At 47.2% G+C, this 24692-nt stretch overlaps 1 protein-coding gene across 1 annotated transcript; it reads right to left on the reverse strand.

Annotated features, from left to right (window-relative positions):
• Window positions 1-1774: 1774 nt before the first annotated feature.
• On the reverse strand, window positions 1775-8969 carry AHSG (alpha 2-HS glycoprotein). The gene is made up of 7 exons (XM_049629540.1): window positions 8652-8969; window positions 6318-6428; window positions 5860-5944; window positions 5325-5488; window positions 4373-4474; window positions 3157-3240; window positions 1775-2496 (listed from the first exon to the last, which is right to left on the reverse strand). Exons 1-7 carry the CDS (start codon window positions 8862-8864, stop codon window positions 2170-2172), a joined length of 1086 nt encoding a protein of 361 aa, XP_049485497.1. The 5' UTR covers window positions 8865-8969; the 3' UTR covers window positions 1775-2169.
• Between the last annotated feature and the right edge of the window lie 15723 nt (window positions 8970-24692).

Genomic DNA, 24692 nt, shown 5'->3' on the forward strand with positions numbered 1-24692 from the left:
TTAAACTAAGGCAGGGCTGTCATTTGGATTCAAAGCTGTTCCTTTCAAATTCCTAGCACCCAGCGCAGTAACATTCCCCTTTCACTTATGCTGGGTTGGGTATCAACCACCTGCCCTGGAAAACACTAGTTCTCCATGTGCTCCCTCATAGCAGTACCTGTGTAGCAAGGGCGGAAGCCCTTGAGTGAGTCTCTTTTGGTACTGAGTGAAAGGTGCCTTTTCAGGATCCTCTTGCAAGCTCCCTTAAGGAAGGACCAGACTCCTTGGCAGACTTGTTCAAACCCTCCTGTTCCCAGCTCTCTACTAAATCTCTCTCCTGGCACCCTGCCCCATCATCTCTGTCTTTCTTCTTCCCTGTCTTCCCATAGTGTGCCCTAAATATGCTTACAAATCCTCATTCCTGAAAAGGAAATCTTCCCTCGACCCAGTTATATTTTTGGATTACATCCTATCTCTCCCACTCTTCACCATCAAACTGCTTGAAAGAGGAGAATGCACGTGCCCCTCTATTTCCTGATCATATCCCACCAGCCAACCCTCTACAGGCAGGCTTTAACACTCATCCTCCTAATGAAACCACATCTGCCAGGGGTCACCATGACCTCCAAATCATCAACTAACCTGTGGATTTTTCTCAGTCCTCATTCTTGTTGCTCTTTCTGCAGCATTCAGCCCAGTTGACCATACCTTCCTCATCTTCCCAGGCTTCTGAAATACGTAGTGGTTTTCCTGCCTTCCTGGCCATTCCTTCTGGTGACTGGAATATTGGCAAAACCTCTAGGCAAGAGTAATATGGTATCAGCCCTTGATCCAGTCTCCTGGTTCAAGGGAAGCAACTCAACTGTTTGTTTTTTTGTCCTTAGCACCTTTTATTGAAGTATAATCTCCCCTTTAAAATTATGTCTGGATGGGCCTATTATTTAGGTGGTGCAGAACCACCTAATGGTGGTAGACAAAATGTTGAAATTGTCTAGACACCATTCTATTATATGCACTGTTAATTCCTTTATGCAATCTGAGCACTTGGATAGTATCTACAAACATTCACTGGATTTACCTGTCCAGGTATCCCTCCTGTATTCATACTATAAACCAGAGCTTTAACTTGAAGTCTTAGAATGGATTGGCTCGAAAGACCAGTCCTCTATCACAGAATGAAGTGGATACAGTACCATCAACAGTTATTTTAAACATAAATGAAGAGATAGGGGAGCCTGGGTGGCTCAGTTGGTTAAGCGTCTGACTCTTGATTTCGGGTCAGGTCATGATTTCAGTCATGAGTTTCAGCCTCATGTCAAGCTCTGTGCTCAGCATGGAGCCTGCTTAAGATTCTCTCTCTCCCTTTCCTTCTTCCATTCCCCTGCTTGTGTGTGCTTTCTCCTTTTCTCTCTCTCTCTCAAAAAAAAAAAAATAATGAAGAGATATGTTTAAAGTGAGGCTCCTGTGTTAATTGCAGATCACCCCTTACCTGGATATTGGGGAAAACCAATAGTTGGTTTGTACAAAGTTCAGGCCCTGGGTCCTCCTTTAGCAACATTTTCTGACTCTTATGAAATGAAAAGAATGATTTTCTCATAAGGAAATGAGCATGTTCTATGACCTGTGAGCAGATCCTGGTCTCATCATTTTTCTTGTGCATAGTAATATGGCTGATTTTTGTTCCATTTTATTTCTGTTTTCATTTTGATTTTGCTTAGGGACATTCATGATTGTTTGTTTTGAAGACAGACCACACATGTGAGCCTGGAGGGAATAGGCAATAATCATGACCACATTTCAGCTTAGAACCTTCTCTAATAAGGAAGGTCCTTCAGTCACTTTTATTTATAAGCTAATATTAGGCTGACAAGAGCACCTCTCAAAGTCACAGTTTCAATCATTTTTGTGAGGTCAAAGAAGGCAGAGAACACAATGGTAGTGGCCAAGCATCAAAACAATGACGATCAAGTTGCCAGCCTTATACCTTCCATGACACAGAACTGCCACCACCCCCTCCCCCCGCCCCCAATTCCATCCTCTGAAAAATGAAGAGGAGTTGGGATTGAAGACTTGATATTCATCTAGACCAGTGTAGCACCTGCTTTGATAGCAAACGAGGCCCCACCCATACCCAGACTTGGACAATAATGGTGGCTATGTTCCTGGGCCAAATCTTTTCATCTCTGACATCTAGATCTTGAAGTGTCTGATTCTCCCTGGGCAAGGACGGACCACTGGACCAGCAGTGACAGGAACGCTAGGCTGCGCCACGTTGGGTACTTTGCCCACGTGGAATGCTTCTCCTGAGGCTGACTCCACTGAGGCCACACCCATGAAGGAATGGCGCAAGTCGTAGTGGGTCCGGTGTCCCGGCAGGGGTGCCTGGGGGGCTGCCACCACCACAGGTCCCACCACCAGGGCAGCTGCAGGCGGGTCAGCCGGAGGAGGTGCAGGTACAGCTGAGTCTGCCACGGGGGACGCTTCAGTGCCATCTGGTTGGGGTTGAGGGAGCACAGGCTGGAGAGAGGACCATTTCTATATGTTAGCTACCTTTCTCCTCCCAAGCAAGGCCCCCCACGCTTCTGGATGGAATCCCACCCAATTCTCTCAAAGTAATAATTTTCATTTGCAAGGAATCTGGCAAAAAAAAAAAAACAAAAAAACAAAAAAACTACCTAGGGGCAAAGGATTGTCATCAGGGCCACAAGGGAGGGGTAACTGGCCTCTGGTAGCCAGCCCCTTTCTCACCAATTATCTTGGGATCAGTGGACTCACACATCCACCCCACAAGCAAAAGCATCCTGCCTTACAGCTTTTCCCAGCGGTGTCCCCCTCCTTATCATCTACACCTGCAGCCACTGGGAGCTTCCAGGCATATCTGGCCACCTGTTCTGTCCGGCTCAGAATACCACCCCCACCCCCTGCAAATAGAAAGGCTCACTTGTCAACCGCTCCCTAGGATGGGCTCTACCCTGCAGCCACTAGCTCCTGGGAGGGGGAGGCGTGGCTAAAACACGCTTTCATTTGTTGATGATTACATATACCCCACAGCTACTTATACTGTGGGGCTCAGAAAGGCAGGGCAGCAAATGCCCTGTAATTACTAACACACTGCGTAACTGTTAAGGCATCACTGTATTCTGAAGATGAGGGCAGGTATATCCATGATGCCCTTACCTGTGTCTGGAACACGGTGCAGGTCACTGCAACATCTTCCCCACCCACCTTCTCAGTGAGTGTTGCCTTACAGAAGCCATATTGCTGCCCACAGAAAGAGAGAAGCTATTGGAACTGGCTTAAAAAGCGGATTTTCTCCCCCCAAGTTTCACTGACACTCCAAGTCAGAGGGGAAACAACTAAATGCTTAATCTTTTAACATTTTTTCCCCTGAAGTACTCTAGTTTCTGTCTCTAGAAGATAGGCAGTACGTAACTCTAAGCAGAAGGTTGGAAATACAGGTATGCTCTGAGATTGTAAGAGATCACCCGTAATCCCAGAAGGAGTGGTGACCCAGGAGAACTTCTGTTAACATATATGTATTCTCTACTTATTTTTAGATATATTAAAAAATCACTTAAAAATTAGGATCATTGTGAAGCGCCTGAACGGCTCGGTCGGTTAAGCATCTGACTCTTGATTTCCGCCCAGGGCATGATCTCACAGTTCGTGGGATTGAGCCCTGCGTCAGGCCCTGCACAGTCAACGCTTGGGATTCTCTCTCCGTCTCTCTCTCTCTGTCCTTCCTCCACTCTCTCTCTCTCTTTCTCTCTCAAAATAAATAAATAAACTTTAAAAAATTGGGATCATTGTGACTACGTCATTTTGTCTCCCGTTTTTCACTCACTATAATAACACTTTCTTCTATCATTCATTATTCTTTCAAAACGTATTTTTTTAAGATCTGTATAATTTTCTATTTACATGTTGTTCCATGATCCCCTCCTGTTGGACATTTGAGTCTTTTGGGGGTCATTTTGAATCCGTGATGAATCATCTTTTTAGGTCTATTCCTGGCAAACATCTCTGGTGATCTCTTTAGGATAAATTCCTAGAGGTGGACATTACCGCACTGTGGACTTGAAAGGTTTCATATCAGAGGTGTATCTAGAAAATCTACAACACACTCCTGGCAGCTGGGCATGACCCGGCCTCATTAGGAAACAGCCTCTGCCTTTCTCCTACCTCCAGGGACCTCCAGTGGGTGAGATGACTTGGTGACAGCTGGTGAGGGGGAAGGCCACGTTACAGAGGAGGGCCTGGCATGACCCAGCCCCCCAGGGAGCGGGTATTCTTCACTGTGACCTCTTTCTCCCCAGCCCCCCAACACCAATTGCTCCCAGGATCCTCTGTGCTACAACCAGTTCGGCCATCCCCGGGCCCCCGGCCTGCTCACCTTTTCTGCCAGCAGGTTGCACTTAGCTGGATCCGTGACCTCTGCAGCAACACAGTCAGTGGCAGCCACCGCAAACTCCACGTACGTGGAAGGCGGAAGAGGCTGATGGGAACAAATGAAAATGCATGTGAGGCCACGTGACTCAACCAGAAAAGGCAGGGAAGGAGAGGCCGGAGGGAAGCAGCCAGGGCTGTGTGGTTGCACACTCCCGGGAACAACATTCGCGTGGACCCCACCGCCTGGCCGGGAAACATGGCCCCGGTGGCTTACCCAGGGCGGTTACCGTGGGACGCTCACACTGCTAAAATAACGCTATTTGGTGTAGTCTGGGGTGGGGGTGTTGGGAGAACCACAGATTCCGGTTAATTAGCCTCCCCACCTATACCTGTCATGTATTGCCAAGGATGCTGTGGCTGGCAGCCGGGAGGCCACATTTCTCAAATACCAGAATTCTGTGGCGCTCCGGTGTGCTGAACGGTCCACTGTGCGGTTCGGTGTGTTTCCGTGATCCAAAAGGCATTGTGGGATCCTGCCACTACATGCCCACCTTTCTAAGTCTTAGCTAGGAGAGGGCCGTGGCTGATGGGTGGCCAGGCGTGATAAAGACGTGGCGCCCTGGGAATTTAGAGCAAGCGCTTCTGGATAATGTCGAAACTCCCACTTGCTGCACAGCGAGCCCTGGTGTTAGCTAGTATTGAGGAAGCCAGGGCAGACAGCGGCTGTCAGAGTGACTCAGCAGGGGTGACGTACCGAGGGTTCTTTGGGTCCTCGGGACACCCGGTGTCCTCATATCGCTCATACTCCTAAGGATACTTTCTCTCCTTTTTCTCACCACCCACCTTGCCTTCCTGTCACTGCCTCTGCACCTGCTCCGTCCCTCCCCACTGTTTCACCACCTACATTCCCCAAGTGCCACCAAACCGCCCCGTCTGTCCGAGGGCCTCAGTCTTACCACAAGTTGAGCCCGGGAGACTTCCACAAGCTGAAAATAGGAGCCATTGCTCTGAGTGTTGAACGCGGTCAGGGCAACCTCTACTGCGTGCACTACCTTGGTGTCGTTCAGCGGGGCCAGCAGGGGGCACTGTGGGCACACCTTGAGCACGTCCTCCGCAGAGTCTACGCCCAGAGAGAAATCGAATCTGGGTTGTAATTCTCCAAAGCTTTCACCCCAGCTCTGCTTATTTTGCAAGGCCTAGGACATGCTCCAAATGGCTTCAGGTGTTTTCTCTGCTTCTTACTAAACCTTCAGGTGGCTCCTGTCATGCTGACATTTCGGCAGGAGCCCCTCTCGCCAAGGGGCAATTTCCACCTCCAGTGACAACAGCTCCTTAAAAAAACAGTTTTACAATTCCAGATCCCAGGAGATTTGGCCCCTTCTTTTCCTCACCAACAAGGAAGCTCAAACTAGTTACACTGAAAACAACGCAGGTCCTTTCCTCACTCCACAAGGTAAAAATAAGAACAATCATCATCATCATCATCTCTACCTGGACTGGAATCACATTTTGCAAACAACACGGTAAACTGGCCATCCTGTTTCAGCACCTGGAAATCACAGTCCCCTTCCACAGCCTGGAGAAATAAACCCACAGTGAAGCCTCAGAAGGAGGGCTGGCCTTTCATTTTCCACTGGGATCCCGGGGCTGGGGTGTGGGGTGCTCCCTCAGACGTGGTTGTCAAAGATGAGCCTCATGAAATCGCCTTGACCGGGTGACCCTGACATACGGTGTTCACTGGTGTAGGGGAAGGGCTACAACAAGAGGGCTGAACTGTTGTAAAAATCAGCCCCAGGGAAGGCAGCATCCAATGGTAATTTTAGCGACTGCACGCTGGCTAGCCATGAAGGCAGGCTGGGGAGCTGGGCAACACGGGGGCCTGCACTTTGCAGAACCACCAGGGACCTGGCTGGGGCACCACCTGCAGTCACTCTAAACGGGGCACTCACATGCTCCATCAGTTGTCTCACGGTGCAGTTTTCCACGGGGGTGGGGTCCCGTATGTAGCACGTGGTTTCCAGCATGTCTAATTCGAGCTCAAACACCTCCCCCATTGGCCGCTGCGGAGACACAGAATGAAGCAGTGAGCGGCCTGATCCCGTTGCGCGGGCGAGAGCGTGAGCACCCAGCGGGCTGGAAGTAACGCCTGTTGTAGAGGCGAGGGACAGGTCATTGCTACTGTTAGTCTGCACCTCCACCGAGCTCTGACCTGGCCTGTGGGCAGGACAGGGACCAGGGCTTCTCAGGTCTACTTCTGTCGGCTGCGCGAGCTCAGACGGTGTTTGCAAGGAAGAAGGGACCGTGGCCTTGGACGGGTTGATGGAACCACAGTCATCACCCTGAGCTCTACTTGGAAGCTAACGTGAGCACTGATACTTCGCTTTGAAAATTTCACGCTTCGATCGGCGCTTTGAAAAAAATCAGCTTTCGTTTTTTCTCAATCAAGTGGCAAAGTAAGGTGGTGTAGGATAATATCTTACCTTAATGGTCTCTCCTGTATCTGCTCCATCCCTCCCTCTGCTTCTTTCTGCTTTCCCTCTCATCATCTAATTTCCCTCCTTCTCCATTTTCTTTTCCTTCCTAAAGGAAAAATTGTCCTTGGCGGTTTGTCATTGGGCTTGCCTAGTTGCTGCCCTCTACTGTTCCCTGCTGGAGACGAAGGGGAAGCGCGAGCCTCCCTCTGAGACTGCGGAAGCTGTGAGTTGGTGGTACCGTCTAGAAGGAATAGCAAGGAAGGCAGATAGGGGAGCCCTGAAACTCCTTGTGGTTATTCTTGCCAGTTCATCTGTTTCTGTATCCTTTCTGCAAAGGCTGGAAAATCCAGAATATACAAGTATGTTGTTTTTTTTTTCTTTTAGCCCAGCTCTGATTGCCTCTCATTTAGTTCTGCCTGACTTGCTACTACCTGAAACCTAGGGATCTCTTTGCCAAGGAGAAGCTGTGTTTTATGATGTGCAGATGTGCCCAAATTAAACGTCCTGAAGACACTCGCAGCTGCAGGAATAGAAGCAGGTACTCCTGGGTTTCTCTAGGAAAGCACCTGTCAAGCTCTGCCTTTAGTGAAGATTACAACCTCCGTTCCTTACTTTTCCCTCAAATGCTTATGTTGTGTGTTATTTCCCCTGACCTCATGGGTGTTTCCTCTGAACCACCACTGGGCGTCAGTACATTTGCAGCCCTCCTAAAATCCATCCTGATGTCAAATATTTGTCCCACCGTGAGATCAGAGGTTAGTCCCGACATCCAGATACTTACTTTATTCCCTCCTTTGGGTTGTAAATATCTTGTAGGCGCTATGTCTTTCTCACTTTTATGTTAGGCTGAACCATTAAAATGCCAATATTTGACTGGTTTTAATATACAAAAGTAGAAATTTCTTATGGTTCAGCTTAATATCTCTCATGGCATGTGACACTGGTTCTTGCCCGTGAAAGGCTTGTATTCAATTGTTTGCTGCAAGAATCATCCTTCATCAGATATAAAATCTAATTCAAAATAGGCAGTAGACATATACCTTTTCCCCATTGCCCCAAATCTCTCGACTGTTCCACAAGCCATATTTTCCAGCTTAATCTTTATTGTCACTGGCTTCAGACTGCATCGATTACTTGCCTAGCTTGTAAAGAGGTAAACGCCATTCGTGCCAAGATTTCTTTCTGAGAGGTGGGCACCTCTCTTTGGGAGGTAACTCGTGTAGAGGAAGGAACATGGGTTCAGAATCAAATCCCAGCCCAATGTTTACAAGTTATATGATCCTGAACAACAACAAAATGCCCTACTGTCAGAGGCTCGGGTTTCTCTCATGTAAGACAAGGACAATACCTACCACACAGGACTGGGGGCTGGGAGGGAGTAAGGAGATCGTGTATGGGAAGGGGCCTGGCGCACAGTAGATGGCTGTCAAATGCTAGTTTCATTCATTCTCAGTCTTCATCCAGAGAAACCAAAGCAAAGAAAGAGAAGTGATTTCCAATCAGCCAGAATCCTGCATCTTGTGCATCGAGTTTTCTGGCAAGCCGCACTTTCTACCTGTGCTGTTCAAAATATTCCTCGAAGCCCTTCTTGTCCCACACACCTCCTCACCCCCATCCAGCACCCTCTGAGACCCATGACCACAGCTCAGAATGTCTCGCTCCCCCACTTGCCCCCTCTCCCACTCCTGAGAAGAAATCAGAGAGTTTGACCCTCTGCAGTTTCATTGTGTTGGGAGATGTGATCTTTGAGACGCCCAGCTGAGCTCCACACATGGGTTCTTTCGGCTCAGACACAGAAGGCTCACTTACCCGAGGCCACACCTTCACTTTGTCAATCTGGTTCAAGGTGTGCTTGTAGCCCTGAAGAACGTGGTTATTTATGTAGTCCACTGCCACCAGGGCTGCTTGCTCTGTTTCTGGGTCATCACAGTCCAGTTCCCTATAAACCAGACCTGGTATATGCGGGGCAGCATGGCAGCCCCAGAGCTGAGCAAGGCAAAGGAGCAGGGCGAGGGACTTCATGGCTGCTCCAGAGGGACCCTAGCAGGTGGACAGATGGCTGGAAGCCTCAGGACCAACCCAGGGGCTCTGCTCTGAAAAGTAGACCAATGGAGGGCCAAAGGCTTTATTTATCTGTCAGAACCTGCCGGGGGAATTGCATAAGGACGTGGGATGATTTCTGTTCTGGTTCCAAGTAAACCCTTGCAAACATCAGCCCCGGAAAAGCAAACAGGTTAGGACATCTCTGGTCCCCAAGAAATCTGCCAAAGTCAATGCTGCTGGGGGCAGGTGGAAGGGGGTGGGGAGATGCTCCGGAGTCAGCTTGGAACACAGAGGGGAGGAGGTGTGCACCAAGGCAAGGTGAGGAGGGGCCGGCACAGCCAGCCCTGGAGTACTGTGGGTTCAGCAGAGGAAGTGCCCTCTACTGAGATCTGAGCACGGCATGGGGCCCGTGAGGGGAAAGTAGGGCCCGGCAGCAAAGTGATAAAGTCGTCTAATATGAAAGAGACTTATCTCCTCCTGGAGGGAGAACGAGGCCCACAGATGTAGCAAAGATACAGGTGATCTAGAGTGAGCAGGGAGAGCTTTGGGAGATGCTGAGACCTTGGGTAAGGTCCTTGAAGAAAAGAAGGGAGGAAGGGAAAGATTTCTGCCTGAAGTGTGGAACAGGGGTGAGAGGAGGGTTCCCTGCAGCAGGGCGGGGTGGGCTGCCCTTTCAGAACGCACGGCCTGGGCCCTGGGTAGCTGGATGCCATTGGCGCCTCGGCCAGTTCACAAGTGTGAGGAGGGGAGCCCTGGTCTAACAGAAACTTCCTTGGCCAAGCTCTGGGCTTGAGTCCCACGCTGCAGGCTGAGCTGCTTTGGGGGCAGCTAAGAATACAAACACTTCCATGATGCCCTTCGCAGCCTTAGCCGAATTAAGGTCCTGACGGCCAGAGCCCAGGGCCACAGTGTGGGTTCCAGGCCCTGCTCGTAAGTGGCCCTTGCCAATCCCAGTGGAGGGTGGGCACGGCAGTGAGAGGCTTGCAAATATCGCAGAGAGACCTGGCTGGGTTTAGCCTGGAGCAAAGAAGCCCTAACATGAAGACCTACCTGTTCTTCACATATTTAGAGGTCACCATTATGTGGTAGACAGATTTACCCAGTTGTCTGAGTAGTGTTTCAGAGGACAACACTTCATTTTCTTGGGGGGGGGGGGGGAAGAAGGAGACCTTCTACAAGGAAGCTTATCCGTATCAATTTTCTGGGAGCTTGGAGGTAAGTAAGGGGGATATATGACATGGCCAAGAAGGCAACTGTAAGGACTTTTGGCACACTCCCTCCCAAGTGCTCACACCATCCTGTAGAATCTTCATGACAAACGCTCAGAAGCTGTGGTCGGGACTCCATGTTCTCTCCGAGAACGGCGTCCTAGCTCTTAGAGACACAACACAAGCTCTGGTCATCTGGCAAGTTGATCCTCAGGACCAAGGGTGACCTTTCATCCACCTTCTGCCCTATTTCGTTCAGGGCTTTGACTCATGAGCACCTCTGTGTGGGCGCAGTGCTTTTCTTTTAAATAATCTTTCAAGATACAAAATGCGGCCATCACTAAAAACTGGGAAGTCAGAAAAATATATGCAGTGAGTACGTAGTTCATATGTCAGAAGCTCGAGTGTATAAAATCTAAATGTATCCCCCCCCCCCCCACACACACACACTGGAATTTCTGAGTCTGAGCCCCCTTTTGTGAAATTTAACCCGGTCAGTTATAGGTGGCCTTATTTCTCGGCTGCTTAGTTGCAGCCCAGTCCCATTTAGGTTTGCCCCTTATGCTGCTTCTGGCCCCCCAGGGTTAGGAGGAAGCCTGAGTCGGGAGGGGCAGACTTATGCAATACCCTTTAGTTAAGGGCAGAGAGGGGTGTCCACCTTTGCCTGTGCTGTAAGGGTCTGCGCTGGCCCCTTCGGCCAGGTGACCCATCTCATCTGGTCCTCAGGCACAGCCAGCTGGCCTGTCCACCCACGAGCTAGCTAATGTCCTGCTGGCCTCATCTCGTCCTTAGCAAGATGTCCTTCCTGCATCCTGTGATCAGGCGTCCCTTTGTCTCTGCCCTGGGACCCTTCCTAAACCAGAGGCCTTTTTTCAGCTAAGTACTACCCCCTTCTTTAAGCTTTGGAAAATTTGGCTATTGAGGCCACCCAGGGTGTAGCGGGCTTCCCGAGGCTGCCTTTAAGCCCATCCATCTAGATACTGCAGTCATGTCCCCACCACTGCTCTGGTGCCATCCTGCTAGGCAGGACTCCTTCCGTGATGTGATGTCTCCCTGTGCTACCCATGCACCCCTTCCCTGCCTCCCACCCCTGAAGTGAGGTTCAGGGTCTCTGATTTGGGATTTCCACGCTGTTCGGGGGTGGTTCAGCTCTCATCCCAACCTGAGGGTGGGGAGGAGGGAGAAAAAAAAATGTTCAGTTTGATCATTTTTTCTTGCATTTGGAGCACTTCTTTTGGTATCTTGGTTCTTAGATCTTCCATGGGTGACAATTTCTAAAGCACTAGGGATGGGTTTGGTTCACTGATGGTAGAAAAAGAAAGCATGTAATAAAGAGCAACTAATATCTCACCTAGCACCCTATCAATCCTATCAAAACTCATCCATAATCTCATCATCCAGAGATACATAGCTCAATGTTTCTTTTTCTTTCTTTCTTTTTTAACAGTGGCAATGTTTTGGGGCATTTCCATCTTGTCTCTTTTTTTCTATGCCAAGAATTATATGTAATTATTTTATATATAATAATATAATATAGATCATAGTGCATATGAAACTTTATCTTAATTTTTTCATTTAACATTACAATTTGAATATATTCCCACATCATTAAACACACTTAGAAAACATAATGAGTGCCTGTGATTCCATCGTGTGTATCACAGTGTAACCATTCGCTTATTGTTGGGTATTTTTTTACTTTGTTCTCAGTTGATTACTATCACAGAGAAAGCTGCAATGAACTTTTTTATTTAGGAATCTTTGGCTTTCTAGTTCTTTTTGCAGGATGGATTCTTAACCAGTGAAATCACTGGTTCAAATAATTTGGACAATTTTAAAGCTCTCAGTTTTTCTGCCCAAATTGCCTATTAGAAAGACCATGCCGATTTATATCTCCACCATTTGACTGGTAGGTCAGGTCGGGTGTTGTCTCATTTCCTCGGCTACTGTTTCCATGCTGACTTTTACAGGAACTCAGCAATGGGAAAAATCATCAGAACCCTTTTTAAACGTATTTTATGAGTATCTTTGGTTTTATCGCAACTACTCCATATGTCTAATACTTACACACTGAAATACTTTAAATTTTTTTTTAACGTTTATTTATTTTTGAGACAGAGGGAGACAGAGTGCGAGTGGGGGAGGGGCAGAGAGCGAGGGAGACACAGAATCTGAAACAGGCTCCAGGCCCCTAGCTGTCAGCACAGAGCTTGATGCGGGGCTTGAACCCACGAACCGTGAGATCATGACCTGAGCCAAAGTCGGATGCTCAACCAACTGAGCCCCCCAGGCGCCCCAATGCTTACAAACTGAAATACTTTAGAGTCAAGCCGAATAAAATGGTCCCTGATTTTTTTTTTTCAATTTCCTTAGATAGAAGTGTTGCCATTTACCTACTGACAATGAAAATGAAAATGAAAATAGATGATATCTTGGTATGTTTTCTAAGAAATTTGTAGCCAAGGGTGTCAAAGGGAGGGCTACAGGTATCCACTGTGTCTCATGGCACAAATTTCAAACTTGGGAAGGTTTTCACATGCCAGGTGCATGCACTTATAAGTGATCTTGGGTTCGTTTCATCCACCTGGCTCCAACTTTTTTGCATGCCAATTGGGGATGGGCATTTACCCCACTTTCTGGTCATTCGTCTCATTGTTTTAACTACTTATCTGTGCATTTATCTGTAAGGCCCACATCACTGTACTAAGACAATACTCTTTCCATTTAAGCCATGTCTGAGTGTGCTGAGGTTATCAGAGGTTTGCGAAAGCTGGTTGAGGAGAACGGGCCCGAGAGCCTAAGGGCCAGTAGAGGGTCAACAGCCTGCCAGACATGGCAGCAGGGCGCTGGGCAGAGCTTGCTGGATGGAGCCCCCGTGTGGCTGATGGCAGGGTTCTCAAGATGGCAGCTGAAAATGGCACCAGGTCCTCTGCAGTTGTTAGTAAGGCTTCCCACCAGGGCAGTGATGCATTTGAACCAATCCAAGGCAGATATTGCATTCATAGTTACCAATCAAGAGCCAAGACAAGAAGAAGGATCATGGGGTCAGAGTTGCCGGGGTTTGCCTGTGTCGGGCCCCTGCCAGCAGACACAGGCCTCAGAGGGGAAGGATAGAACTAGAAGGGGGTGTAATACCGAGTCACGCTTTGAGAACTGAGGTGAGAGCTAGCAACCCGTTCTCTCACGCAACAGAACACGACAAGTGTACGTCAGCAGCAGGCAGAGGGACAATTGGTTTTCGCAGGGAGGAAGTGGCAGGGGTTGGTGCTTTAATTGCTGGGCTGGATTTCTGGCTCTGCCCTTTTTTGGTACTTAAAGGGCCTCGGCCCAGAGAAGGCCGAGTATTAATTTCTGGTAAGCCTGGTGTTTCTTCATTCATATGGGCATGGAACAAATGTTTATTGAACACCCAATATCTGTGATGTCAGGTGCCTGGATGTAGAGTGATGAGAAGACACCATCTGCCGTAAAGGAGCTCACCTTGACTCACGTGGCCCAGCAACGTCTCATCAGCTAAGAACTCTAGATTATTATACAAAATCATCATAATGTTTGTCTTATGACGACAGATTGGAATTTATTTCTCCAATCCAAAACATTGGTCAATGGAATACAAACTACCCTTGTCCAAGGACCAATCGGGTTTTCTGTGAAGGTAACTTAGCACCAGTTGCCCTGGAAATAATTTGGAAAAAGCCCTTTGTACTCAGTGCCAACACACTAAAATTGGGAGATGTGGGGCTGAACTCAGCGTGGCAAAAATTAAGTCACAGCGACCAGCGGTGATTAATTACTCCCTTTCTTTGGGTGGGGAAAGAGTTCCACAAGCTTCACCCATAACCATGACCTGGATCTGCAGATATAAACCCCAAAAAGAAACTGCATTTGAGGGGATCGATGGGGGAAGAGTAATCCTGGACTAGGGCGGGGCAAGGGCCAGGGTGAAGGTGTAAAATTTAAGGAGTCGCTCATCCTCAGGGTTGCATCTCCTTCAGTGTTGTACCCTAGGCCTCTCCTGTGTCACACTTTAGTCCCAGCCCTGGAGAAGAGTCCTTATCTAAACCCAGGACAGAAATCTTTCTACTCTTTCAAGGAAAGTTCTTTAATCGTTCTGGCTGGTGATGCTATGTGTGAAATCTGCCTCAAGAACACAGTAATCCTTGGGGTTAGCTTTTCATGATCACAAAAGAAACTATCTTTTGTTTGAGGGAAAACTTCCTACCGTTCTTACCATTCCCTGTGGCCTTGACACCCACGCAAACGTCCAGTCTCGCAAAAGCTAGAACCACCATAGGGTTAAAGAAAGAATGGGGAGATCAGGCTTTCTGAGGCTGGAATAGCTCCTCCTCAGGAAAATGTCACCACCAGAGCTCGTGTTAGCGACTCCTTATTCTGTGGAAATCACTGTGTTTTCTTCATAACTCCACAGGAGCTTTATTATTCTCATCTTTCCTCCTTTACAGGCTCAGAGAGGTTCTGCAACTTGACCACATCACACAGCGATGGAGCCTAGATTTAGCCCAATCATTTTTTTCTCTATTAACCCCAAACCAAAAGACCAGAGGGCCCAAAGAAAGCTGAGAAGGTTGACTGCTGTGCATTGCCTTTAAGTGAGCAAATCATTATTCTTAATAATAGAAAACATGGCTGTGTGCTATAGTTGAAGAAAGGTGAAAAAATAGAAAAATGTATTGAGCTTGGTTAACAATTAAAAGAATAAATAAATTAATTTATTCACATAATTTCAGTCAGTGGAAAATACCTGGAAATCAATTTTGCAGAGGAGACTTTGACCTATTGACTTTAGCGATGACTCAGTGGGTGTTGAAATTATCTTGACTTCAGGTTTAGAAGGTAAATAAAAGGTAAGTCATTACATTATTTCTGGTTAAATGTTTTCCAGGAGCATGAGAGTCAATGTAGAAAATCACATCCATCTGTCCTGCTGGTCTCTGTCATCAACTTTTGATGTCTTCAAAACAAGGTGAGTGGCACTTTCAGACAAGAAGGAAGATTGTCCTCAGATGGTCACATTGGGTCTGGCTGTACAGCACTATGTTGGTTATTATAAACACACAAGAAAAGTGTAAGCTGTGGTTCCTGCCCTCAGCTGACGTTAAATCCACAGGAACACAATGCCCCGAATTGGAAAGGGTCTCATGGGACAACAGTGTCTATGTTATTTTTCATCTTGTGTCCCTAGGACCTGCCTCCTGCCCAGCGCAGATTGGGCCCCTGTGCACGATTGCTGTCTGCGAGGCATTAGGGCAACTTCCCACTCAGCTCAGAGGCCCCCCTCCAGTGTGTGTGGTGTTTACTTGAAGACATTTACATACAGGAATCTCTCCACCATGCTGGCAGTCCATTCTATTGCTAAATCACTCTTTCCTTCACATCGAGTCAAGACCTGCCTACCTTGTAACCTCACAAATGGGCCCAGATTCTCCCCCTCAAGATCTACATGGCCTAAGTCAATTCTCTGGTCTATATGTTGGCGTGTAGGTATTTAGGGATATCCATGTTGTATCATGCTACCCTTCTCTGACCTCTGTTATCTCTTTCTTCAGGTACTTCTCAGGTGTCTTAGTTTTGAGACCACCTCATCATCTTATTGAATAGGCAAGTCTGGCACCAGTGGTTAGAAATAGGATGAATCATCTTGTCACTGGGGGTCACAGCGATCTGAGTGGAGGCAAACTTGTACATGCACAGGTGAAGGGCAATTCAGGAATTAGTAGATAGTGACATAGGCCACTTGCCACTCATAGGACAGGAGGATTTCTCCTCGTTTCCAAAGACTTACCTGGACTCTCAAAAGGAGTTACAATGAGACTAAAAAACAGAGAGAACATTCTTCTCCATAGATTAGACTTCTTAAAAGTGGAGAGGGAACATGTATGAGGCTAGTTAGTGGAAGACCAGTAAGAGGGGACCAAGTCTCCATTCGTCTTGAATCTAACAAGGCTCTCAGCTGGTAGCATGTCTTCACTACTTGTTACGTGATCTCTAGAAAACATGTAGGGATGTGGAACGTCATTGCTTCTGGCGTTCTTGTTAGAACATTAGAAGGCGACAGCTTGAAATAGAGAGGGTGCCAATCACAGGGCCAGGGCAGGTAATGTGGGCAATTTTCTCTTTCCATGCTGGGATTGTGCAACAGGCAGCCACATCATTCAGCACATTAAGCAACAATTGAGCCTCCAGGACTCAGATTCTAATGGAGACTGAGGCAGCGTGAGGATGCATATTAGCAGGAAGGTAAGGGTAAGTAAGATGGAGAGGGACGGGATGGGTAGGGAGGAAGGAATGGGAGCAGCTTAGCATGAGTAGGAGCCCCACACTCGGAGTCAGAACTGACCCCTGGTGCCACTATTTATTAGCTATGTGACCTAACTAGAGATTTCCTCTTGCTATGCCTTAGTTTCTTCATCTGTGAAATATGGGCAATAAAACCTGGCTAGTAGATATGTGCTAAGGATTTAGTGAGAACATTTGCAAATTCTCCACCTCGGGTGGTACACGGTGAACTATCAATAAATGGGGGCTCTTTTTAAAATTAAAAAAAAATTGTATAATATTTTTGTTTTGGAGAGAGAGAGAGTGCACTTGAGCAGGGGAGAGAGGCAGAGAGAGAGAGAGAGAGAGAGAGAGAGAGAGATTGAGAATCTTAAGCAGGCTCCACGCTCAGCACAGAGCCAGATGCAGGGCTTGATCCCACGACCCTGGAATCATAAGCTGAGCTGAAATCAAGAGTCAGACCTCAACTGACTAAGCTGCCCAGGTGCCCCACCATATAGAAATTCTTAATTAAGAAGTATGGCTATTGAAATAAAAATAAAAATACTTAAATAAGGAGCGTCTGGGTGGTTCAGTTGGTTGAGCATCCAACTCTTGATTTCAGCTCAGGTTATGATCCTACGGTTTGTGGGTTCAAGCCCTGCATCAGGCTCTGCACTGTCAGTGCTTGGGATTCTTTCTCTCCCTCTCTTTCTGCTCTCCCCACCCCCGCTCACACTCTCTTTCTCTCAAAATAAAGAAACATTAAAAAAAAATACTTAAGTAAGTAAAATAATAGATCAAATATAGACCAGGAAAAAATTCAATCTGGAATCCCCTTAAGTGCCTCCTCTCTGTCTTTTAAATGCAAATTCTGTGTAGGGATTTGCATAGCAGGCAGATGTTGGAAGCTGAATTCTCACCAGGGTCCACATCTTGTCCTCTGCCCACTACCCCACGTGGCCATGGGCCCCCCATTTCATTCCATAGTGGTGGGTTGCCCCACCCAGAAGCCTAGAGTGGTCCAGCAGGTGTTGGCACTTAGAAAATTACCTATAGTCATACCCTGGCGACACGGATGAAGGACAACATGCAAGGAAAAATGTAATTTTCTTTTGAACATCTCACAGTCTCTTCCTCGAGCTTACTGTCCTAAAATTTGCATTTGAAACTTTATTTCTGTTGACACATGGATCATGAATGACAATGCCAATATACATTCTGTTGTATTGCAACTTGATTTGCATAAGTACTAAAGTTCGCTGCTTGGTCAACATGCTTTAATTTTTCATATGTGTATGTATGTATGATTGTGATTTTTCTTTTCCGATACAAATGTCGCGTGGTTTCTAAAAGTTGGGAAAAAAATAAAAGTTGGATCTTCCCCTCTTAAGTTAAATGGGACAGAGCTACATAGCTGGCTAGGAGGTTTTGTGTGGTCCCAGAGCCTCGACCTCCTCCTAGGCTGTGTTGCTGTGTGTCTGAAGACTGCTGGACAGACACCAAGACACCATCTGCAAGAGGGGGTGGGGGGCCTTCGGGGGCAGAACCCACCTCCCTGGAATAGAGCCAGGCCTGGAAGGCCTGCCTGGTACTAAAGCCTCCCCCGTGGTCAAAGGGAACAATAAAATATTGTCTGTTACTTAGATTTGTCTCCTGCCTTGCCCTGCTTTGAACTCATTATCTAAGCCCTATTATGAGAAAGAACTGAAGACAGGCTGTCCCCAGAAGACCTCAGGAAGTTCAAGCATTTCTGTTTTGATGCCTGTTGACAGCCTGTAACACAGAAGAGCAAAGAGATCTTCCTCCACTGTCTGCACAGAAGTCACTGTGGCCCTAGGTGCCCCACAACCATGGCTGAGGCGGGAGAGGGCAGTGTCCAGCAGTTAGGGGTGCCAGGACGAGGGCCAGCAGTGCCTGGGGGCAGGCGGTACTGCTCTCATTGAACCTATGTCATTTGATCATTGTTTTGTTTTTTTTTTTAATCTTTTAATGTTTATTTATTTGGAGAGAGAGAGAGAGAAAGAGAGAGAGAGAGAGAGAGAGAGAGAGAGCTGGGAGGGGCAGAGAGAGAGGGAGAGAGAGAGAATCCCAAGGAGTCCTCTCTGTCAGCTCAGAGCCCGATGCAGGGCTTGAACTCACAAACTGTGAGATTGTGACCTGAGCTGAAATCAAGAGTTGGATGTTTAACCAACCGAGTCACCCACACGCCCCGGTTCGATCACTGTTAGAAAACAATGTCCACTCACTGTAAATCACTAATAGAGGGTATATTTGGAGACAAGAACAGAGAACGTGACGTTCAACGAAAGCAATTTGGGAGCATCGCATTTAAGAAGGAATAGGAAACGCTTACCCCAGAAAGTATAAACCAACAGAGACCACACGTAATTTGGGAGATTGGAGAGAGAGAGAGGGTGGCAGCATTATCTTTTTGTATAAAATCCAAAACTAACAGTTCAAGGTTGATTTACTTTCTGATGTAATAAAATGTAGGTCTAAAGTCAGCTTGTTATTCAATATGTCCTCTATCCGTGAGCTCAAAGACAAGTCCAGGGAAAAGTTATTGACCAGATACCCTGAGGCACAGCAGGAGGGTGCAGGGTAGGGGGTCTAACGGCCCCTGAGTGGCAGTGTAACCCACACGTGCCTGCAGGCCTCAGTTCTACCTCCTCTCCAATGCTCTGGTGGTGTCACTAACGCCCCGGGGCCAGTTTCCCTGCTGGGGTGAGGAGAATAGCCATGATGCCAAGGGGGTAGTTTTTGTGCCATGAAAGGCAGTGGCAGGGTCTGGCTCTGTGCCACACACAGGAGAGGCGCACCATAACGTCTCCAAAGAAGGTGTGTGGATGGGGAGGGGGAAGGTGATGGAGGCCATGCTCCAAGAGTGGAGGAAATGGCTCCACGCTGGATCCAGCGCGTCATTATGTCATTAGGAAGGGTCTTCCCATGAACCGGGACCGTCTTCAACAAACGCTGGACCAGGGGTGGCCCAAGGTGCTTCCTTGTGTGCCCATACCCTACTAGATTGGCAAGCCTCCCTGCAGCTCTGTGTTGGCAAAGAGTCTGAGCTGAGGGGTCCGTGGGGGTGTTGTGGAGGGAACAAGTCTGCACCCCCACCCTGTACTGGCTGGGCTCCTTCTGCAGCGGCTGGCCCCTGGCCATCACTGGGTTCCCAGGGCCTCCAAAGTTCATGTATACAGTAGCCGCTTAATAAATGTGTAATCAATAATGTTTTCCTCTCCAGTTTCCCTTTGACAAAGTCTGCAATTAGCCCTCATTGTTTTTACACCAAATTACGTCCGTGAAGTCTTCCACAATCCAGCTCTTTCTCTCCCTCAACGTAATTTTGCCCACTCCCTCTCTACACCAGACACCAGTGGGCTTTTCCCAGGCTTCACAAGAGCACACAGGGCCCCTGCCTGGGGGTCAGTTGGGGCCAGGCCGGAGAGCTAAAAAGACCCTCGAACCAACTGGAAACCTGGCAGCCATCAGTCCAAATTTTCGCAGGCAACCCCTTAGTCCTCAGGAAGTGCCACAGCGCCCTCCCGTGGAAATAAAGAAGCCTCGCGGGTGCTGGGCTTTCCCTCTGGAGGGTTTTTGTAATCTGAGTCTGCAAACTCGGGGTGTGACTGGGCCTCTGAGACCAGCTCGCTGGCCGTGGCTTGCTGTCAGTAGACGAAGTAGGCGGCAATTCTAAACACAATACCACTCACTATTCACAGAAACAGCTAACGCATTTTATTACCGTTAATATACGTCTTAAGAAGATGCCTGGCTCCAGACCACAAAACAAATAGCCCCACAACAAACAAACAAAAACCAGACAAACAGAAATAAAAAGAGAAGAAAGCAAACAAAAGGGGGAGAATTGCACCAACACACAACCAGAAAAAATAAAAGAGATTTTTAGATGACTGTAAGCCCGGCATCATAGAAGTGGCCTATATTCGGGGCGCCTGGGTGGCTCAGTCGGTCGGGCATCCGACTTCAGCTCAGGTCACGATCTTACAGGTCGTGGGTTCGAGCCCCGCGTCGGGCTCTGTGCTGACAGCTCGGAGCCTGGAGCCTGCTTCGGATTCTGTGTCTCCCTCTCTCTCTGCCCCTCCCCTGCTCATGCTCTGTCTCTCTCTGTCTCAAAAATAAATAAAAATATTAAAAAAAAAAGTGGCCTATATTCTTAGCATAAACGGATAAAGTTATTTATTAAAAGAAATGGAAAACTGTGACATGAAAGACAGCGAAGTTCACAAAGTTTACAATTTAATCATATCATTGGTATATGCAATAATTCCTTTATCTTCAATGTCATAGCTCAGGTGAATATATAACTTTTACCAAAGAAAATAACTTTCTCCCTGTCTCCCTATATAATCGTCCAAGGTGGAATGTTGTTTTCAAATGCATGACCATCTTGAACAGGCCTGGGAGTGGCATCCCAAGGTCTGCCCTTGCCCTTGCATACGATGTAATAGTTGCACCTTGGCCCTGCTCCTCTGGGCCTCTATGCACATTTCTCATGGATTCCTTCTTCAGGGAACATTCTCAGGATGCAGCCTGGCTCTAGCCCTCCCAGCCCCTTCAGCCCTCCTCTGCACTGGCCCGTGACATAAATGACATGGGCCGTAGGGGCTTCTGTGCAAGATGCGCCTTCAATGCTGGACCTTAGGGCGACCGACCATACTGGTTCACCTGAGACTAAGGGGTTTCTGGGGTTGCTTTGCTTTTCCCTTTCCCCCCTTTTCATATTTAGTACATGTCCTCCTGGCACATTCCGGTCTTTTCTGTGCCTGGAGCCAACTGAGAAAGTAGTGACAGTTTCCATTTGGTCTCTGCAGAAATCCTTCAGCAGTTGCCCCGTTTGGTTTTTTCCCAAAGTGAGTGTATGTGGGAGGAGAGGGTTGTCACAAAGGCCAGAAATCCACACATGTGCAGGTCAATGAATGTTTCACCCTGTTGGACACTGGGGACAGACAACCTGTTAGCGTTCCAAAAATATGATGTTTGGGGCACCTGGGTAGCTCAGTCAGTCAAGCATCTGACTCTGATTTCGGCCCAGGTCATGATCTCACGGTTCGTGAGCCCAAGCCCCATGTCGGACTCTGTGCTGGCAGCAGGGAGCCTTCTTGGGATTCTTTCTCTCTCTCTCTCTCTCTCTCTGCCCCTTCCCTGCTTGTGCACGGTTTCTCTCTCTCAAGATAAATAAATAAACTTAAAAAACATATACGTTTTACCAGAAATGCAAATTGCTTCAAAAACAGTTCAATCACATATATTACAGAACAGCAATAAAAACTTTTAGTCAGCTTAGGCAGCTATGACAAATTACCATAGACTGACGCTTTAAACAACAAACATTTATTGCTCACAGTTCTAAAGGCTGGGAAGTTCAAGATCAAGGTGCTGGCAGATCCAGTGTCTGGTGAGGGCGTGCTTCCTGATTTGCAGATGGCTGTCTTCTCGTTGTGTCCTCTTGTGGTGGAGGGATCGTCTCTCTCTCGTGTCTTCTTATAAGGGCACTAATTCCATTCATGAGAGCTCCACCTTCATGACCTAATTATCTCCCAAGGGCCCCACCTCTGAATACCATCATACTAGGGATTAGGTCTAAAACTGATGGATTTTTGGGGGGAGGACACGTTCAGCTCATAGCACTAACTACTATTTAAAGAGCGCTTGCTACATAGCATGTACTGCGGTAAGCTTCAAATACATCATGTTGTTTAATGGTCGTAATATGAGGTAGGGGAGGAGACTGAAGCTCAAAGAGGTTAAGCTATTTGTCTGGAGTCACAGAGCTGAGCTGTTAATTGGCAGGGAATCCAAAGTCTCACTGTGCAGTCCACACTTGGACTCACACCTGCAGACTTGGGGTGAAGCACGATCGCACTTGAGCAAACTGCTTAGAACACTGCAGATTCACAGACTGCTTTCTGGGCAACTGTGGGGGCATATCAGTCAAAGTGTCTTCTTCCTGGACCTGAGTCTAAGTCATTAATTTAACTCTTTCCACAGCAAGAGTTAAATAAAAGATATCTGTGCACTCTAGGAATTGGCCAGAGTTTGGCCGGATAGTCTGATATTATGATCACTCTGGATTCAGATGCTGCACCAAAATCCCAGGGATGACATGCCCCTGGCTAATAGCCCATGGCTACTGTTAAGCCAGTTCCTCCTGAAAGTGAGCCACAGTGATAAGGTCTCTGCTTGAAACTTCAGACCCTAAAGTTTGTGCTTCAAAGGCCACCAGAGAAATGAAAAACTCAGTGTGGTATTTTGTGACAGTTTGGGTTTGCATCCCCTTTGATCAAGTTCTCTGCATGCTGGAGCTGACTGCTTGGGTTCAAATGCTGGCCCCACCACTTTTAAGCTGTGAGATGTAACTCGGCTTCCTCATCTGGACACTGAAGGTCACAGTCTCTCATATTAATGAGCTCATCTGTATAAAGTACTTGAACAGAACCTGGCCCATAGCAAGCGCTCAATAAATATTTTTTACTAAGAAGACAGTTTTCAGTGTTCTTCACTTGGAAACTCTGTAATACATAGAATCTTCTGGTTTCAAGGCAGCACACATATGATTGCTACAATCTCCCAAGCCTAAGAACCCTCCCTGCAACGTTCCTGGATAGACGCTTATCTACTTGGTAGGGAACCACTGTCTCAGGGACATTTTGGGACATTAACGTCTGGGAAAAATTTATACCATAGTGCTAAAAGCTCGGGCTTTGGAGCCTGGTTTTAAGATCTCCCCACATCTCTACCTCCACCATTCTGCTCCAACGGTTTGTAACAAGAAAATCTGTGAAACTTTGATACAAATCATTCCACATTACAGGGTGCTTCAGACAAAGTGAACTAAAGCTCAGAGTCAAATGATAAAAGAATATTCTTTTTTAACTTCTCAAATCATGGCTGTCTGGACCATGGATTAACAGGTGTGACAAGGCCCCATTAACATTATTTGTACCAAGAACACAATCTCTATGGGGTCTTTCTAGCCAAGACTACTAACTCTAGCTCTTACCATGTGACCGACTCTTGCAAAAATCTTAGAAAGAGGAGGATGAGCCAGTGCAGATAACGATCAGGAGTTCTCTTGGGCTAAGAAGTGTAAGGGAGCGGTGCCTGAGTGGCTCAGTTGGTTGAGTCCGACTCTTGATTTCAGCTCAGGTCACCATCCCACAGTTCTTGAGTTTGAGCCCTGCGTCGAGCTCTGCACTGACAATGCGGAGCATGCTTGAGATTCTCTCTCCCCATCTCTCTCTGCCCCTCCTCTGCTTGCACTGTCTCAAAATAACATTTTTAAAAATAACTAATAACAAAATAATAAAATATAAATAAAAGTTATTTTTAAAAATGTAAAATGTTGATGTTTATTCCTAAAAAATGCTCAACTAGGACAACCCAGTACATAATGAACATCAAATGTACAAAAAGTCCACTAAACTTTATATGTATTTATGTGGTTTCATTTGAATTCTAAGATCTCCAGCATTTCAAATAAGCCTCTTAACTTTGTCCTTTTCCTTCACAAGTGAACATGCAGTTGTGCTCAGGTCCAAATAGTACCTGTCAAAGTGTGCTGCTGCTTCTCACCTTGTTAGCTGTACTGAGCTGATGAAGTTTTCATTTTTTCCCCTTTTCCACTCATTTTTGTAAATCGGGGGCAAAATGCAACGAAAAAGCAAATAGTATCACTGGCTGCTGAAGAGACAAAGGAGGGAGTGCTTCTGGAACGACACGGATGGCTGGAAGGCAGCTCCGCACACACAACAGAAATTGTCCCACTCTATGGAACCGTGCAGTCCACAAGTATATGAAAAGTAGTGTGACGGGGCTGCAGAAAAGTGAAGGAGATTCAAAAACCAAGTCTACTCAAGTCGTGTGCCACTGAATCAGAGGCCACCTGGGGAGGCAAAAGTAATCTACAGGTCACACGCATTTTTTAGGGCCAATGGTAATCCTGGTTCCTAACACAAACCAAAGGCTTTTTAATCATGAGGTCAACAGAGATTATGTATGTGAAAAGTACTTTTAAACAGTAAGGTATCCATATCAGATTATTCCCGAATGAAATGAGAGGAAATGTATTTTCTCAGGGACAATTGTACCCCAGTCTCTACTCAGTTTCTTCAAGCTCCTTTCTAGAAGATACTATGTGCGTTTAATTGGGTATGGGGACTGGATCATTACCACCCTTTTTGCAGGTTTGTGGGTCCATCTTGGCTGATGGGAGGTCAAGCCGACTAGCCCGCAGGAGCCCAGGGGGACACAGGGTAGATCAAGGGAAAGCGACCAGATGGGATAGAAGGACAACAGT

The sequence above is a fragment of the Panthera uncia genome, chromosome C2, assembly GCF_023721935.1.
Source record: "Panthera uncia isolate 11264 chromosome C2, Puncia_PCG_1.0, whole genome shotgun sequence".
NCBI lineage: Eukaryota > Metazoa > Chordata > Mammalia > Carnivora > Felidae > Panthera > Panthera uncia.

Coding starts and splice junctions, on each gene's coding strand:
- AHSG (XM_049629540.1), bottom strand. CDS start 8,864: ATGAAGTCCCTCGCCCTGCTCCTTTGCCTTGCTCAGCTCTGGGGCTGC. Junction 6,429..8,651: donor AAGTGAAGGTGTGGCCTCGG/GTAAGTGAGCCT, acceptor GTGTCTCCGCAG/CGGCCAATGGGGGAGGTGTT. Junction 5,945..6,317: donor TGAGACAACTGATGGAGCAT/GTGAGTGCCCCG, acceptor TTATTTCTCCAG/GCTGTGGAAGGGGACTGTGA.